The 18,738-nt window shown below is 41.2% G+C and overlaps 1 protein-coding gene across 3 annotated transcripts in view; it reads right to left on the minus strand.

The window, feature by feature from the left end:
* The window catches only part of si:cabz01074946.1, a 199,179-nt gene extending 181,057 nt beyond the window's left edge, over positions 1 to 18,122 (minus strand). Inside the window, exons 1-6 of one of the 3 annotated variants that reach the window (XM_087260493.1) lie at positions 18,011 to 18,122; positions 14,473 to 14,787; positions 12,330 to 12,608; positions 10,715 to 10,834; positions 10,578 to 10,632; positions 6,728 to 6,861 (exon numbers count right to left, since the gene is read on the minus strand). In XM_087260493.1, coding sequence (XP_087116619.1) covers positions 6,801 to 6,861; positions 10,578 to 10,632; positions 10,715 to 10,834; positions 12,330 to 12,608; positions 14,473 to 14,787; positions 18,011 to 18,059 — 879 coding nt within the window. In that variant the 5' untranslated portion in view covers positions 18,060 to 18,122 and the 3' untranslated portion in view covers positions 6,728 to 6,800. Of the gene's footprint in view, positions 1 to 6,727; positions 10,038 to 10,468; positions 10,633 to 10,714; positions 10,835 to 12,329; positions 12,609 to 14,472; positions 14,788 to 18,010 lie in introns of those variants that run through there. The other 2 variants (XM_087260494.1, XR_015495199.1) reach the window with 2 other exon arrangements.
* Positions 18,123 to 18,738: the final 616 nt, after the last annotated feature.

The following is an 18,738-nucleotide window of genomic DNA, read 5'->3' on the forward strand; positions in this document are numbered from 1 at the left end:
GGGGGGGGGGCATTAAAAAGCGTTGCGTGTGTAACTAGTCTTTTGCGTCTCTTCTGCGTTGTGTAAATAAATATTCACTCTGATATATCTTTTATCGATTTCATTGTTGTGAAAACAGTCTGAACAGAAAAATGAGCACAGATCTAATCTACCAGCCTCGTGCAACGGCTTCCTCCTATTGACCTTATTCTAAAATGTGGAGGTGCACCTGTTTTCGCGATTGTCTTAGAACTTCCGATTCAGTCGCCTATGAGAGAAATGACTAGGAATAATAAACGGCAGAAAATGGTCAAACTACTTGCTCAACAAACAAATGTTTGCATGACTATACAGACCAAGTAGCATAATATAATAAGAAAATATTAAATTGCAACAGCGTAACGAGCAGTTGTTAACGTCAACAAATGAATGGAAGGGAATGTGACCGGAAGTCGCGAGACAAAAAGATTCAAATGGCAGCGCCCGCTCGACAGCTGAGAATAAGGTGAATACATACAACAATAAATTTTTCTTTTAGGTAACAGAGGGGGCGCTCTACATGTAAAACAATAAACCAATGTTAACCCCTTTCTTCCCATTAGTATTTCAATGTATGCAAGTGAAGAGATACAATATAACCCTGTTACACGTGCAGCTCACCTTGCAACTGCACCAAGTCTGCACTCAGCCCCCAACTACATCCTTTACTCATTCTCCACTTGTTCTCAGCCCATTTCAGCTTATTAGCCAACTGTGTTAGTTATCCAATAGAGGGGTCGCCACCTCTGTAGTTTTGAGCCACATTTTGTTTAGAAATGCCGAATCTTTCCGTTTGATTTCTACATTTGTCTCTGGTTAGTTAGTTGAGTGGGTTTAGCGGAGTTTCTTCTGAGTAAAATCTTAATTCTGAGTGCGCCACTTGCACCAGTTTTGCACATTTGACCCACATTGTGCATTTATGAAGTGTGCTTCACACAGGTGAGTGGGCTTGACAAGCCAGCATTAGAAACACACTCTTTCATATCTTCGACTCTTTAACAAACACTTGCACCAGTTTTTGCACATTTGCATGAGACACTTTCTTACAATCACTCAACATCTCTCTAAAAACACATTGTGCATTTCTGAAGAGTGCTTACACATGTGAGTGGGCTCGACAAACCACCTGTACCTTCTCTCTATAAAAGGACTTCCACCCCCTTACTCTAGCAGTTCATTCTCTGAGCTCTAACAGCTCCTCTGTATAATCAGCATTTCTTGTGTCTATTGCCTCTTCCTGAATCGCTGAATGCCTCCTCAAGTAAGTCACTTTGGACAAAAGCTTTTGCTGAATGACTGAATGTACAGGACTCTGCCAAATCAGGATGTGCTGGGAACAACTGTGGTCGGAACCAAAGTTCACAGGTCTGTGTTCTCTGAACACCTCTCAAGCGGTGGACTACTTCATTCTGATTGCTTGCCGCCAATGTTGCCAATTTAGCGACTTTGTCACTAAATTTAGCAACTTTTCAGACCCCCTTAGCGACAAATCTAGCGACTTTTTTGTGTGTTATTGGGGATCTTTTTAGATTGTCATTTGTCCATATTGTACCGTCCCTACTCTTCTCAACGAGCTGCGTGTGATGCCGCCGGTGTAGCAGTCGATTCTGTTCCCCTTGGAATGTCTGTTCCCCTTTACGCAATTAAACAACATGGTTTGCGTTGTTGCCGAGGCACCATACGTATGATCGCAAACAACGTACCCGAGAAGCACAACTGGATGTACGGGAAGCAGAGTGGTTCTTAAAGTACGTATTTTTCACGAACCTGAAAATGAAGTTTCTCAACGTAATCTAGAAGGTTTTTCCTTATTCCTTAAGCGGAATTTTATTTTAGACAGCATGTTTGCCATACACAGGTTTACATTTTAGAGACAAATTTACAGCAGGTATACCATAGCAATTTCCAAAGAGATAAACAAGAAAATAAACGTTTCTACATTTAATTTTTTTTTATTAACAGGAAAAAGCATTTGTAGTCTCCTTCTGTTGCTGGATTATTAAAACATAAACTCAGACATTAAAAAAAGCTAAGAATGCAAACAAGAACCACAGGTAATATGTAATGGTAAGTGTAAGATTGATTTTATTGCGCTACTTTGACATTGCAAGACATAAAAAGCATTGCCAACACTTTTGTCCCTTTTCGCTTTCCGTACATCCAGTTGTGTTTGGGTGTGTCTGCATACGCTGTTAGCGGATACGCTTCGTAGAGGGGGAACTGGAGTTCCAGAAGGGAACAGAATCAACTGCTACACCGGCCCCTCCCCCACCTCACAGCACTGACAGGCGGCCCAGTCAGTCCTCGTACAGCAGCCTCTCCCACCTGCAGCCCGAGAGCAGATCACCCCTCTGCGTACCGACGACAAATGATTTAGCACAGGCAGTGTGAAGGTATTTCCCTTGTACAGTCAAACCGATCTACTTCTCCTTTATTTTAACAATTTAATTGGACCGTTTATTCTTTTCTTGTTCACAATCACAGATATTTTAGTGACTTTAGTTTCTGAACTTGTCTGAGTTTATTACATATGAGAGATACTGCACATTCACTACACATCTATAATGACATACTGTATTCAAATATTGTAAAATAAACATGCTTATATAAAGTGTAGTGCAATTATAAATACCCCTTTATTAACCATAGGCTGTTAAACAAACAAATGGTAGAACGTGATGACGTCATAGATATGCAAATTGACATATGACGTATCCCCCCCCACCCCACTTCATCAGGGGGCCCCGTCAGTGATCCCTGCAGGGGGGCCTCCGCATTTTGCGCTATGCCACTGGATGTGCTAGACCAGGGGTGTCTAAACTCGGTCTTGGAGGGCCGGTGTCTTGCTGAGTTTAGTTCCAACTTCCTTTAACACACCTGCCTGGATTGGCAGAGGGAATTAGGAATTGACATTTCATCCTTGGGAGGAGGCACTGAACACTGTTTGGATGTTTAGACCAGGCTCTAACTTGGCCTAAACGTCAACAACTCTCCTTTATGTTTGGGATGGTGCTGGCCAAGAGGGTGATTCTGATGGAGTGGAAATCCACGACTCCTCCAACCTTTTTTAGCTGAAATAGTTTCTGCCCTCAAGCTGGAAATGTTACTGTAGCGGCTTTCCAATGCCGCTGTTGTTGGTAGAGTGAGCAAGTTTTTAACTCGTAAAAGTCACAGTCTGTAAGCAAATAGATGCAAATAAAAACGTATTTATTTTCCAATCAACTCCTAATTAACAGAATTACTCAATCACTTTCCTTTATCTATATGCACACTTCTCTGTTACCTTGAGTTGAGTTGAATTACACTCAGTTACGAGACGTTCAGTTACGAGTCAAGACGGTCAAAAACTGTGTGCTTCTTACCAAGTGTGTGGTCTTACTCCATGCAGTGAAGCCACAGTTATATAGTGTCATACTGACACCTTGTGGCCAATCGCCAATATACAATGTATGGCTCCTACAGTTACGTTTCTCTAGATCGGGCAAACAGAAGTTGTATGGCAAAATATGGGGCCCCTTCTTTAGATGTATAGGTTAATAATGTTTCTGGATTAAAGACCTATCTTTTTAGTACAGCATGCACTCAATACATCACAGAGCTATGTGATGCATGAATGTGCTTCAAGCATCTCGTTTATATACACTATGAACAGCAGCTACGCTAATTATTCTCTTTATGCTCTATTTCCACCTGGGGATACTCATCCCGAGGCCCTCAGACTATGCAGCGCCACTGATTGATCCAAGACCAGCGACGAGATGATCCCAAGGTTTCCACAATCCTGGACAAGGCCGTATCCTGAGCAGCTGCTGTGGTGGTCATGGAGGAGTGGAGAGCATGAGTCTAATTCCTGTGACACTCCAGGGACTGACAAGTCTTCGCTGAGGTCCAGCATTCTCCAGCCTCCGCCTAGACTGCAGCTCTGCACAAGACATTTGGCCAGAGCAGAAATGGTCATGCCCAACTGAGCCTGGTTTCTCTCGAGGTTTTTTAATTCTTCACTTTCGCCAACTGGTAAAGTTCGTTCCTCGCTGCTGTCGCCACTGGCTTACATGGTTCAGGACCTGTAGAGCTGCGCATCGATGGATCTGCTCCTCAGGCTTCTCAATAGTGATTTTTAAACCACACTAAGCTGAACTGAACTGAACTAAACTTAGGCCTCGTTTACACTAGTGCGTTTTAGTTTACACTAGTGCGTTTTAGTTTTAGATCAAAAACAATCCGCGTCCACTCTAGTGTTTCACCTAGCATTTCTGAACATATCTCCGTCCACACTATGCCACCAAAAACGTATATCACGTGACCATTCGCGCACTCTGGGCATGCCCGTTCTAGTATAAACAGAAAGCATGCGTCTCGCATGAACAATGAACGCGATGGCAAAGAAAGCAAGAGAGCTCTTTTTGTGTACAGACGACGAGGTCGAGTTGATACTAAACGTAACAAATGAATAACTGCACAATGGCACCTAAAACAGACAATAGTGCAAACAACGCTCCCATTTCTGTGTCCATGTTGTTGTTTACAGTGGAGGCTGGTCTGCTGTCTTCTAGTAGCGTTAAAGCCATGTGTTATAGTTATGTGATAGGGGCTTGATGAATAAGGGAAGGATACGCAATGACACAAAAGCCCCAATCAGGTAGTGAATCTCAGCAGCCCCACCTCCGTTTTCAGATGTCTCCGTTTTCCCTCATCAACACTGAGACGGAGCAGCAGCGTTTCAGAATGAAAACGGCTAATCCAGCGTTTCCAAAACGCTCCATTTTCGGTGCTTGGCATAGTGTGGACGGATGGCGTAACCGTAGCAAAACTTGTGCCTTTTCAAACTAAAACACATTAGTGCAAACAGGGCCTTAAACTCTGAAAACTGGACTGACACTGTTTTAATTGACTATGATCTTCTATGTGAAGCTGCTTTGACACAATCTACATTGTAAAAGCGCTATACAAATAAAGCTGAATTGAATTCTGTAATTATTTACTTTTGGTCATATTTTTTTATCTCCTTTTTACATATCATTGTATTTTGTTTCTTATTCCATTAGTCTGGCTGCTTTTTTTTATTAATTTTTTTTTTTTTGATGGTGGTGCTGTATAATTGATGTATTGTCTGCTAGTGTTCTTGTGCATGTTCTAGTTAGTATCAGGTAATAACACCGAGATCATTTTGTTAACATATGTGCATGATGTACAGTATTGGGTGTTATGTTTTTTTCAAAAACTTTTATAAATTAAATATAAAAAGCACACCTGCCTGGAAGTTTCTAGTGTACCTAGAAAAAGATTGATTAGCTGGTTCAGGTGTGTTTAATTGGGGTTGGCACTAATATATGCAGGACACATTGCCCTCCGGGGCCGGGTTTGGGCAGCCCTGTGCTTGATGAGTTGTGTAAAGTTTTGTAAACTGATTATCTTGTAGACATCGGTTGAAAAAGGAAATAGCGTAAAACAGTTGTGAGGGAATTTAAATAGATGTTTAAGTTAGATTTGTGTTAAAAAAAATAGGGTCTGCCCCAGTGGTGTAGTGGTTAGTTTGGTTACACATGCACTCCGGTGTTCACGGCGACCCAAGATCTTCCGCCTGGTAGTCCTATGCCAATCAATCCACTCTCTCTGCTCCCCATGTTTTCTGTCAATTCTCTCTACAGTCCTCTGTAATAAAGGTGAAAATCCTGAAATAATAATTAGAAAAAGTTTTTTTTTTTTTCAAAATTTCAATTTTGTCATCATTTACTGACTATCCACCTGTTAAAAACTTCCTTTTATTGAATAAATAAGATATTTTGAAGAATTTTGGCTAGTCATGGCATTATATAGTATTTTATTTCCCTATGGAAATCAGTAGCTGTTACTGTCGAACATTCTTTAAAATGCTCTCTTTTTGGGGTGGCATGGTGGCTCAGTGATTAGCACTAACGCCTCACAGTAAAAAAGGTCGCTGGTTTGAGTCCCGGCTGGGTCTGTTGGGATTTCCGTGTGTTTCCGTGTTGGTGTGGGTTTCCTCCGGGTGCTCCAGTTTCCCCCACAGTCCAAACACATGTGCTATAGGTGAATTGGATTAACTAAACTGGCCGTGGTGTATGAGTGTGCGTGAGTGTGGGAGTGCGTAGGTGTTTCCCAGTACTGGATTGCAGCTGGAAGGGCATCCGCTGCATAAAACATATGCTAGAAAAGTTGGCGGTTCATTCCGCTGTGGTGATCACTGATTAATAAAGGGAATACGCTGAAGGAAAATGAAGGAATTTCTTGTTCCTAATACAAAAATAAACTAAATGTACAAAACCTTTTAAGGGTAAGTTAATGGTGAGTACATTTTTTTAAGTGAACTAACTATCAATGTAATATGTTTTAGTTCTAAACAAATACAATATAATTTCCACTAGAGCCCCCGCTGCTCAAAATATCTCTGCACACCGATGGACGTCTGATGAGCTAAGTGAGAAACAGCTCAGTGTCATCTCAGTAAACAGAGCAATATTTCTGCAGCATTTACTCATAGTCAGATCTGCTAAAAACAAAAGGTCACATCTCTAATTCTAGTTCAGCTTGACCACTTCCTATTTTTCAAGAGCGTTCACAGTGACCTAAAATAGTGGTGTCAATACTGTGAAATACTGACAAACTTCACACCTAGATACTCCCACAGTTTATCGTAACTGGAAACTCTTACAAGCACAATTGAGCAAAGAAGACAGACAAATTATCCTTAAAAAAAGCTGCCTTTTATTGAGTTTAAAGTCATGAGTACCTAGAAGTTCATTCATTTGTTCATTCATTCAAGTTTAAGTTTTCAGGCTTGGGGCTGGAGCAGACTCTGATGAGTGTGCTGGGGCTGAAGGCGACCTGTTGATTAAAGAGAGTTCACCAAAAAATTAACATTTATTCCAAAACCTAAGGTTTTTTCTTATGACATACATTAAACACACAGTTTAAACAATACAATGAGGTCAGACTATTCATTCATTCATTCATTTTCTTGTCGGCTTAGTCCCTTTATTAATCCGGGGTCGCCACAGCGGAATGAACCGCCAACTTATCCAACAAGTTTTTACACAGCGGATGCCCTTCCAGCCCCAACCCATCTCTGGGAAAGAGGTCAGACTAACATAGCAGTATTTTTACATCATGCTAACCCTCTCAGGCTCAAAATAAGTTTTAGTAACAGGAAAAAACTGATATTTGGGGAAAATTATCATATGGGGTAGTACATTAGAATCCTGACTTTTTTTTAGAGGAACCTCCACATGCACAGCGTTCTGGGATGTTGCAGATTTGCAACATTGGCCCAGTGTGGTAATTAGACACTGACGACTGAATATGATATGAACAATAACTTTTTATATACAACTTTTCAAACAACGCAACAAATTGCTTTTCTGTGGCAGAACAACAACAAAAACAATATGGGATCCAAATCTAATATCTCAAATCCTCATTGAGTAGGTCCTGTTTTCAAGCCCCTTTCACACATACAATTGCCGGTAATTTTCCGGAAAAGTGTGTATGTGTGAACAGGCCCTTTTTGAATATACCGGTAAATTCGATCTGGCTATTTTCCGGAAAGAGAAGTTGTAACATTACCGGTAATTTGCCGGAATGCTGCGCTTTGTGAATGCAGAAGGAAGATTGAGGGAAAGAGCGCGTGCACGTTTAGAATGTGCTGACGTGAGACGTCTGCTTTAGCCAATCAGAATAGTCAGACGCATTTACGTCCGCGCGGTTTATGAGAATAGAAGCCTTTGAATATTTTTCCAGACACCTTTAGCTGCTAGAAGTTAGTAAGATCACGTTTATATGTTCATCTTAATGACAACCGTGTAATTAATTATCGATAAGGTGCTTATGATAAGCCATTGTTTGTTTACCTTCAAGCTTTGCGTATGCCCATGAAACAGCCCGTGAGCGCCTGCACACACACATATCATGAACATCTCGACATGCGAAAGTGTTTCTCTATAGACCTTTTTCTTGGAACGCAAAATTACCCATGATGCTTTGCGTGTATGCGCAAGGAGAATGCTAAGAACTTCCGGTCGGCAGCTGATGCGTGTAAACGGTCACATTTGGACAGCTTTGAAACGATAGTTTTAATCTATTTTACCAGCTTTTATCCTCTTTGAACTAATACTGTTGTCCATCAGCAGCATCTCCTGGACTGATCATTTAAAGAAATGCGATCTAATAGGTTTCCCCCTCGTTGTCAGACGACATCTTCTGCAGTTTAAATGAAGCCTCGTCATCGCTAAAGTCAACAGTTTCTCTTTATTTCAAATATATAACCAGCCCAAACAAATGTAATTCACCAATATTGTTTGACAGACACACGTAGCCTGTACTGTGCCACTGACACACTGATTTAATAACTGTGACAAAGTGAAAATATAGGCTAGTGTCATTTTGAAATGACAGAAAAACACAAACCGTAATAAAAAAACACACACAAAATGAAACACAAACTGCTCGCGATTGGAATAAACAGCAAATCAGCAGCAGAGGATCAATAACAGACTTTTATTGGTCATTTTTGTAAATTGCACGACTTTCATACCTGTTAAGTTTCATGCCAGTACTCTGGTTTGCTCTCTCTCTCTCTCTCTCTCTCTGTGTATGCATGTGTGTTAAAGAGCTGCTGAGCTAGAACTAGGAGAACGTTTTTCTCGTATTTCTGATGCGCTTGAACCACATGTGACAGATTATAACTGCTTTAACAGAAACATTTCTAAGTTGTGTGTCACAAAAACACTGTTATCCATTAAAAACATTATTGAAACCCATTTTCGGAGCGCAAATTACCAGTTGTACACGCTGTAAACGGAAGTTTTTAGCATTCTACCGGAAGACGCTGGTCGCTATGGCGCCCTCCATGCAGCAGACATAAAAAAGGTCTATATGTTTTCATCGAAGTTGTTCACTATACTGATCCATCCACAGAGTTTGTGATGTAGTCAAATGTTTACAAATACAAGTGCAGCCGTTTAGAGCTCATTTCTAGTTAATGATGTCAGAATTTACCGGTATTTTGGAATGGATGTGTGAATGCTCTTTTCCGGAAAAATTCCGTAATGTCCTCGCCTGTATGAACAGCGCTTTTTTGAATATAACGGTAAAGTCGTTCCAGAAATTTTCCATATATTTACCGGTAGCACCGTGTGAAAGGGGCTATTGTCATTTGCAGGGTTCAACGGTAAGGATTTTTTTCTACTGATCCGACCAGGCCAATGTTTTAGATTTTTACTTGCCCTGCCAAAATTTTTACTGGCCCCACCAAAAAAAAAAAAAAAAAAAAAAAGAAGTTAATACCTTTTTTAGCCACATATTTTAAATAACATGTCAAAACTAACATCTGTGAATCTAGCATTTCAATACTTAAAAAAAGTTAATAAATGGTTAATGTGCAAAATTCGAAGTGTTATGCAAACAAAAAGAGCGGTATGGAAAATGTGGAGGGGTTTCATTGCAGTTCGAAATTATTTAACAAAAGGTGGCTGACTTGCCAAACTGACGGCAAACTGTGCAAAATAACACTTCATTTATTTGTCGTGTTGTTCCCACGTAAATGTCCTGCTTCCAAGACACAGGAACATGACATTTTCTTTTAGCCTTATAACGTGATGTTGTCGCCATGTTGCCGTTTCTTCACTGTACTGATTGTCACCAGGTTATAGGGAAAAACAGCATGCTCAAAACATCAAGAGGAACCAAAAAGCAATATAGTATCTACCACATCACAGAGAAGATATCATTTAAAGACTTAAAAGCACAAAATTAAAATGCATGCAATTGACAAAAAGTCACAGATTAAACTTTAGTGACAAGGCAGCACTGTCCCAATCTGGCCAGTAATGATCCTGTCTACTGTCCCAAGTGTCTCTCACGCTGGCCCTGGGCCACCGGGCAGTCCTTATTGTTGAGCCCTGATTTGGTTCTCCAAGAAACAGTGTTTGTCTTTTGTGTCATCTGGTGAGCAAGTAGGGAAACTGTTTGTTGCTAATGGACAACCAAGTCCTGCAGTGGTACTTCTGAGTAAAAAAAAAACTCATAAAATATGTATCTGGAGTAATAAGGTAGTTCGTTTTTAACTATGGGGGCGGCAGCATCATGTTTTGGGGCTGTTTTGCTGCAGGAGGGACTGGTCCACTTCACAGCATAGATGGCATCATGAAGAGGAACATTATGTAGAAATACTGAAGCAACATCTCAAGACATCAACCAGAAAACTAAAACTTGGCCACAAATGAGTCTTCCAAACAGACCATGACCCTAAGCATACTGCCAAACTAGTTCAAATGTGCTTTAAAGACAACAGAGTGAATGTTTTGGAGTGGCCATCACAAAGCCCTGATCTCAATCCTATAGAACATGTGTGGGCAGAGTTGAAAAAGCTTAAGCGAAAAAGACAACAAATGAGCGGACAAATCTGACTCAGTTACACCTGTTGCAAATCTGCAACGCCTGCCTTGAGAGGGTTAAATCTTACACAAAGGAGCTTTCTCTCACAGAAACAGAAGCTCTGCACTCCACTGATAAATAAATAATATTACAGTAAACTCAGATCTTACCAACGATTCTGGATGAACTGAACAGGGCCATTCATGCAGAAATCTTTAATTCGTTCTAGAAAACAAAAATTATTGTTGATTAAAAAAAAAAAAAAAAAAGCTGTGATGTATAATTAACGACAACATATGTTTGTTACCTTTATTTTTATATGCGAACACAACAAGCACAGCTGTTAACACAATATAGCACAGCACACAGAAACCACCGGTGCTGCACGGTCTGCAAAAGCTGCAGACTTCACACATCTGGGGGTTTTCTGGAACAAAACAACAGCACATTTTACTCACAGCACAGCATGCACTTTCTATTGTATACCGTTCACACATGCACATACTGTGGTTAACATCTGAAGTGGATCAGAAGAGTTATTCGAAATTAGCCTAAGATCAGAATGTGTGTTGCTGAATAGTTTTAGGCCAACCTCAATTGATCACCTTCAAACTACTACTGTAGTTTTGATGAGAACATTGATGGCTCGTTTCAGTACGGTACGGTATGGTTTGGGTCGGGTCACCTTTATCAGGCTTGCGTTTCCACTACCAAGGGTGCCCTTTGGGTGGACGTGGTGTACAGAAAGTTTCAGTCGCATCATTCTCGCTCGAATAAATGTCTACAGTAAAGCTGTACGGGTCATTCACATATCATATGAGCAGCACTTCTCACAAAACAGATGCTTTATACACATAAATACTGGTGTATAAATGTTTATTATTAACATTTCCATCAACATGAGTTGATTAGAACTGCAGATCAATGACAGTGCGAAATAGCCTACTGTAACGTCTGCAGTTATATAAAATAAATAATTAAGTGAACATATATGAACACATACAGACCCTTACAGTCTCCAATATATTATTAATTACAGAAAACTACACCCAACAGACATTTAGTCCTGATTTAGGTTCAAAAACAACAGGAAATATAGCCCGCATTCAGATCAGACCTCTCATCTGTGTGTGTAATCTTCAGCAGCACGTGTAGCCTCTGTTAGAGAGTCATTCCATCATTCCTAGTTCATAATAGTTGATAAAAATAAAAACATGGCAGTTTGTTCAGGTTTGCTGAAGAAATAATGTGCTCGTTTTTCCCGGCTTCTCCTTTGATTTTTCGCGCTTCACTCTCGCGTTTGTCAGTGTCTGATAGGATCGAGCAAAAGCACATCAATGATCAAGCGCACGTTATTATCATCAGCTCAAGCAGGGACGGACTGGGACAAAAATTCAGCCCTGGCACCGTAGCCACACCAGCCCACATTACCATACGTACTGTTTGTTTGACATTCTTGCCAGATTTTGATTATGTCCGCGTAACCTTTGATTGAGTCGGCCCCTCTCGAAACTATCACCGATTGGGCCAAATGCTTAACATTCACTATGATTATTACTATTATTACTATCATCAACGTCATCATAATATTCACATGTTGCACGAGATAAAAGCTGCCTGCATGTAAAAACAGTACATATAAAAAATAATAATAAAATAAAAAATAAAAATAAAAAACTGACCGGCCCACATTTTAAAAAAATGGTCCGGCCCTTCTGGCATTTGCCAGACTTGCCAGATGGCCAGTCCGCCCCTGAGCTCAAGAAGTTTGTTATTTCAGATATAGACGCGCGGCGAGTGCATGCAAGAAAGCGAAACTGCTCGCGGTTCAGACTGGCTCATTAAAAACTACGGGGCACAGGGTAAATCTGCTCTTCTTTTCTCGTCTCGTCAGAGTTTTTGACTGTGTTGTTGAGACTCACCCGAACATCCCACTGTCATCAATGTGCTCTCCACCTGCTCTTGACTGGATGCAGTGCAGTTGAACGTCACGTTTCCAGTACCTCTAAATGAGATGAAGACAACTGAGAGCGGGTTCGTAGAGGTCGGGTTTCCTGATAGGTACGATCCGTTGAAATATCCATCTGGTGTCCAGGACAAAATCACATTTCGGCCAGGCACAGTGCAGTTAAGGGCGACGTGGCATTGTCCGTCGCTGAGGGAATAAAGCATTTTGTGGATTTTTGGTTTCTCTAGTCTTTCTGTAGATGGAACACAAACATCAATTACTCAGTCTGACGGACAGGAAAACTTTAAATGGCAGCTATTATGCAAAAATCACTTTTATAAGGGGTTTAACCACAGATGTGTGATGAGATTGTTTGTGGAGAAAATATCCATCCTCTACTGGTCAAAATGAAATAATTCAATCCAAGGTCATTCTGGAAACGTAGCACCGCGGACGTTTCTGGAGACCGCGATTTATGTGGCCGGAGGTACGTAAAGGCCGCACTTGGTTTATTTCGAGCGAACGCTGCGGGGCGGTGTGGCGCCGCTCCACCCCTCCTCTTCGCGCTCGCCGGCCGACGGCTTGCCTCCGAGTGGAGGGCTTTCCCGACGCAATCAGTTTGTCCGCCTAGCTCACAGCTTTGCGTCGGCGGAGCGGAGACCCCGGAGGAGGAGGAGGAGCCGGAGCCGGCCGCGGTGGACGACGACCGGGATCGAGTCCGGGGAACGGCAGGTTCCGGAAATCAGGTAAGACGAAAAACGGAATCCGGAAAATAAGGGCGAGAACACGGTGGGATCCGAAAACGCGGTCGAAATCGAAGAGAGGGCTTTTGCTTTTTTTTTTTTTTTTTCCCGATCCGGCGGCTTTTTGCGCGAGAACGGCGCAGGCGCGAACGCCGCGCGCTCCCGAGAGGCGCCCGCCCGAGACTCGAAAAAGCGCGCACAGCGGCCTCTCGCGGATCCACGAAAACAAAAAAACGCTCGAATACGTACCTCCTGGGACGTAAATCGCGGTCCGCAGAAACGTCCGCGGGGCTACGTTTCCACAATGAGCCCGGGTTGAAATAATTCTATGCGTTTATAATCAGACTTGATGAAAACAGCCTGCAGAAACACTTTGATTGACATTCTCCCTTTGTAAGTGTCATCAGAGGGGGAAAGCCCCGCCCACTAGGGACCATTTCTCCCTCATTAGCATAAATCCTTGAGTGAGAAGCAGCCATCTGCCATTAGAGTTTTGAAGCTGCCACTATGCTGACACACAGGCATTTGTAGCCCAGCCCTCTTTTGAAAAGAGCACAAGCTCATTTGAATTTAAAGCGACAGTCAGTAAAACGCCACAATTAGGATCAAAGCCTGAAAGAGTCCGTTTCAGAGAGTTATAAAGCATTATCTGTGCAGTATTTTGAGCTCAAACTTCACACACACTCTCTAGGGACATCAGATACTTATTTTACATCTTGTAAAAAAAACGGCATAATAGGTCACCTTTAAATAACCGTATCGCACTCTTAAAGGGACAGTTCACACCAAAGCATTTTGATTTCTTTAGCATTTACTAACACTGAAGTGGTTTTGTGCATTTCTTTCAAACACACATGTTTGTTTTTGTGAAAAGTGGGGACATTACATAGGTTTCCATTCATTTTATACTGTCCAAACCATATGTTGTATTGCCCTCACTCCACCCCACCCCTAAACCCAACCATCACAGGATGGTGTGCAGCTTTACTCTCTGATTAAACTCATACTGTGGGATTTATAAGCATTTTGAGAAATGAGGACGTCACCAATGTCCTCATATTTCACCTCCTTTTTGTAAGACCTGTGTCATACTCATTATACAGATTCGTGTCCTGATATGTCACAAACACAAGTACACACACACAAAAAGAAGATATTCTGAAGAATTACAAAATAAAACTATCACTGACATCTATAGCAGGAACCAAAACAATATTGAAGTCAACGGCCGTTTTTTCCAGCTTTCTTTGTGTTCAACAGAAGTAAGAATGTAAAAAAATGTTTGGAACAAGTTGAGGATGAGTAAATGATGACAGGATTTTCATTTTTGGCTAAACTGTCTCCTTAAGACTAAATAAAACATCTCTTATTTACCTTTTACTGTGAGATGAACTTTATGTTGTGGCCGAGTACCATCAGCATTGACCAGGTCCACAGTGTATGTCAAGGTGTCGTCCATCCTCACATCCTTGATCGTTAAATCTCCCGTATTGCTGTTGAGTTCCAGTCGATCCCGATACCTCCAAAAGTCGAATATTGTAACGAGTCTGTCCCTTAGACTCGCGATGTATGTTGTGTTTTTATAAATGGACCACTGAACTCTGGTGAGGTTCCAAGGTCTGTCCGACCCAGTCTTCAAGAGCGCTGACTGGCCCAGGTAAACAGTGACACGCTCCTCTCTTCCGAACACTACAATCCAAACAAATGAATAAACAATTAGTCTGTGAAAATATGCTGTAAAAGTGCTGTAAATCTTAAACACAGCCGAGATGAGGGGGGAAAACCTTGTGAAAATAATACATTACTAATAACTCAGCAGGCACCAGACATCACAGATGTCAAATTAACGTTGAATTTTGGTTGTATATGAAAATCGGGTTGTTAGTTTGCGGTCAGACTCCAACGTCAACATGATTACACAACATAAACCCAACCAAGATAAACGTCCACTGATGTTAGGCTTTGACGTTGTATGGATGTCATATCATGACGTTAAGCTGATGCTGGATTTTGTTTAGTTAATGTCACATCCTAAAACCAACCACATATCAGCTGACGTCGGTAAAAGACAACAAATTGACGCTCATTTTTGGACACCAGACATCACAACCAAAATAGAAATGAAGATCAACGTCATATGATGTTGTGTGCCTGCTGGGAAGTGCCACATTTAGTAGTTCCTTAAAAAACATGCCTTAAGATTGTTATATACTACTTTTTAAAGTTACTTAAGCTAATGCTGCAGGGTAGTACTGGATTACATTTAATCTGTGCTTGTAATTAGACTAAACTACTTTTAAAAATACTCGTAATCAGACTACAGTTACTTCATGGATTACTTTAGCTCCTTTATTAAAGACCTAGACACCCTCTCAAGGCTAAAAATAAGTAGTATTCTTCATTTTCCTGCAGCTTATTCCCTTATTTATCAGGGGTCACCGCAGCGGAATGAACCGCCAACTATTCTAGCTTAAGTTTTATGCAGTGGATGCCGTTATCTTCGCAACCCAGTACTGGGAAACACCCAGACATACTCATACACTCCGGCAGACACACTCATACACTCCGGCCTATTTAGTTCATCCAATTCCCCTATAGCGCACGTGTTTGGACTGTGAGGGGAAACCCACACCAACACGGGGAGAACATGCAAACTCAGTTGAAACACAGAAATGCCAATTGGCCCTGCTGGGACTCCTAAACTTTTTTGCTGTGAGGCTACAGTGCTAACCATTGAGCCACCGTGCCACCAAGTATTATTCTTAAATGTTTAACAACTTTTGATTCGCTGATAGATTTAAAGAGTGGCATAAAAAAAGAGATTCTCAGCTTTTTAAAGCTTGTAACGTGACCTATTTAGACCGTCAAATGCTCCGTAGTGAGTGTGGCTACATCATAACGTTTTAACAACACTTATTTGTTAAAAAGAGTCAATGTGGTTTGTGTCTCTGGTCAAATCAGACATTGTTGATGTATTGTATACATGGCTAGATTGAATCAAACTGTTCCCTACTTCAGTGATTCCCAACCCTGTTCCTGAAGGCACACCAACAGTACATATTTTGGATGATGTGTCCTTCATCTGACCATTAACTTCAGCTTTTGGACTCTCTTCTACTGTTCTGATGAGTTGACTCAGGTGTGCTGGATAAGGATGAAGTTGAAAATGAAATACTGTTGGTGTGCCTTCAGGAACAGGGTTGGGAAACTGCGCCTGCAGCTGTACAGCTGTATGCACTGTGTGTACCTACCATGAAAGGGCGGGAATTAAGGCTGATTTATACTTCTGCGTCAAACACCGGCGTATGCTACGAAGCTGACGCATAGCTCTTCACCATGGTCGTCGCCGTCACTGACGTGCACCTCTCAAAAATGTAACTACACATCGCAACGACGCGTAGCGTAAGCTCTGTGATTGGTCGGCTTGGTAGAGCTGACGAGTCTGGGCGGGACCGAGGGCCGCGCGAATGGTGCGAGCGATTGTTTACAAGTGTGGAGTCCCGTGAAGGAGCTCCGGATGGAAAGTTTTGTTTTGTGTTTACCTCATAGTTAAAGTTGTTGCACGTCCGCCGGTTCCAGACTCGTCAGCGCCACCAAGCCGACCAATCACAGAGCTTACGCTACGTGTCGTTGCGACGTGTAGTTAAATTTTTTGAGAGGTGCACGTCAGTGAAGGCGACGGCCACGGCGAAGGGCTATGCGTCAGCGCCGTAGCATACGCCGGCGTTTGACGCAGAAGTATAAATCAGTCTTAAGTCGGCGGTTCATTCCGCTGTGGCGATCCCAGATTAATAAAGGGACTAAGCCGAAAAGAGAGAAATACATTTATAAAAAATATATAATAATAATTTTTATTATATTTAAAACTAAAACTATATAATATACATGTATCAATTTTTTTAATTATTTAATTAATTTATTTTTTAAAAACACTCAGATTCAAAGAGAACCACAGGTCAACAGAGAAACTGCAAAAGAGCAGCTTCTGCTTCTTCTAATTTTACAGTCTAATAAGGCAGAAACACCACTGAGCCTAGCTAGATCCTCCTGTATGAAACAATCACAGGACATTACTTTAGACAATTATGCAAACATATCAAAGTTTACATAAAAAATACACAAAGAGAGACCTTCACTTTCACTTCACACATAGTTTTTGAATGAACAGACTGACGGGTAGCCTACTAGCTGCAGACGCCATCATGAGGGTGTTTTAGCGCAGAGTTTAAGGTAATCAACCAGAACAGGAGAAAGTGCATTACTTCAGCTGTTTTAATATAGCTCTTTAATAATGAAATACAAAAATTGTGGTGTAATATTGAGAGTTCATTTTTAACTATACTGGGCTGCAGCTGGAAGGGCATCCACTGCGTGAAACATATGCTGGATAAGTTGGGGGTTCATTCCGCTGGTTAATAAAAGGACTAAGCCGAAAAGAAAATGAATGAATGAACATGGTAATATTAAGCATTGACTGTCCATCTTTAAAAAGAAACTCTTGAGGCTCTGGTTGCTGATGAAGAATGAAGATTCATTTTCTTTTTATGTCAAAAAAGTACACAATTATCCAACTTCAAGTTCACCAAATCAACATGAGCACAAAATTAATCCTAAAGTAGTCCCATCATGTGACCTTAAGTGTATAATTTAAGAGTTCTATTCCTGACAGACACTGTTGTCATGTAATCTGTTATCAATAACTGATCTTAAGTGATCTACTGAGTCCTACATGCTAACGTTAAACTGAAAAACAGCCAGTTTCCTGCTCAATTCAGAGTCTTTGTTTATCTTCGAAAGAAAACGAGACGTTATAGCTACAAACTCTCATATAATCTCACCCAAATGACCAAACTACCTAACATCAGCACAACATACTCTATAATTGGAATTAAGAGTGAAATGCGTCGCTTACCTTGGTTGTTGTATATAATACACACTAAAACAACTGTATATATACTCATTTCTCTTCAGCTCATCGACTTGACTCAGCTTGGTGTTGAGAACTTCTTGAGTTGAGCTTATCTGAAATAACAGCCTACTCAGTTCTCTGATAATGACGAAGGTAACACTTAAGCTAAAAAAAAACAAAAACGGAAGAACATGTGCTTCCTTTCAGTCTTATGATAGACGAGGCGGGGGGATTTCTTCATGTGGATATGCATTGTTTAGCTTTTAAACAGACTTTCAGAAAGGAAGAAAAATAAACAGTGTTCATTCCTATGCGTGATCATAGCATTGTGGTGTCAGATGTGATTAGCATGTGCACTTGTGTTGTGTTAAAATGATGACGTATAAAAATCCCAAAAATTATGACTTCCCCGACAACACTTAGCATTCATAACAAGGTACACTTCAATATGTTGATCTAAGGGTTAATGACAAACATCAGGGTCTTTTTAAAGGGCGCCTATCGGAGTGGTTTGGATGGTTCGGTATGCTTTTATCGCTGTTTTACTGTCAAAAGTTACCAAAAAGTGAACCATACCACTTTTTGGGCACCCTTTGCAAAAGGGTATCTAGCACGGCAAAAGGCGGAGCTAGACGTGCAGCTGAACGCTATTGGTTTACAGAGAAACGTCACTCGTGCATGCACAAGCAGGAGAATAGACAAAGAAACCCTCATTTTTAAACACACAGCTG

Source organism: Danio rerio, chromosome 7 (assembly GCF_052040795.2).
Source record: "Danio rerio strain M-AB ecotype USA chromosome 7, GRCz13ab, whole genome shotgun sequence".
Classification (NCBI taxonomy): Eukaryota; Metazoa; Chordata; class Actinopteri; order Cypriniformes; family Danionidae; genus Danio; species Danio rerio.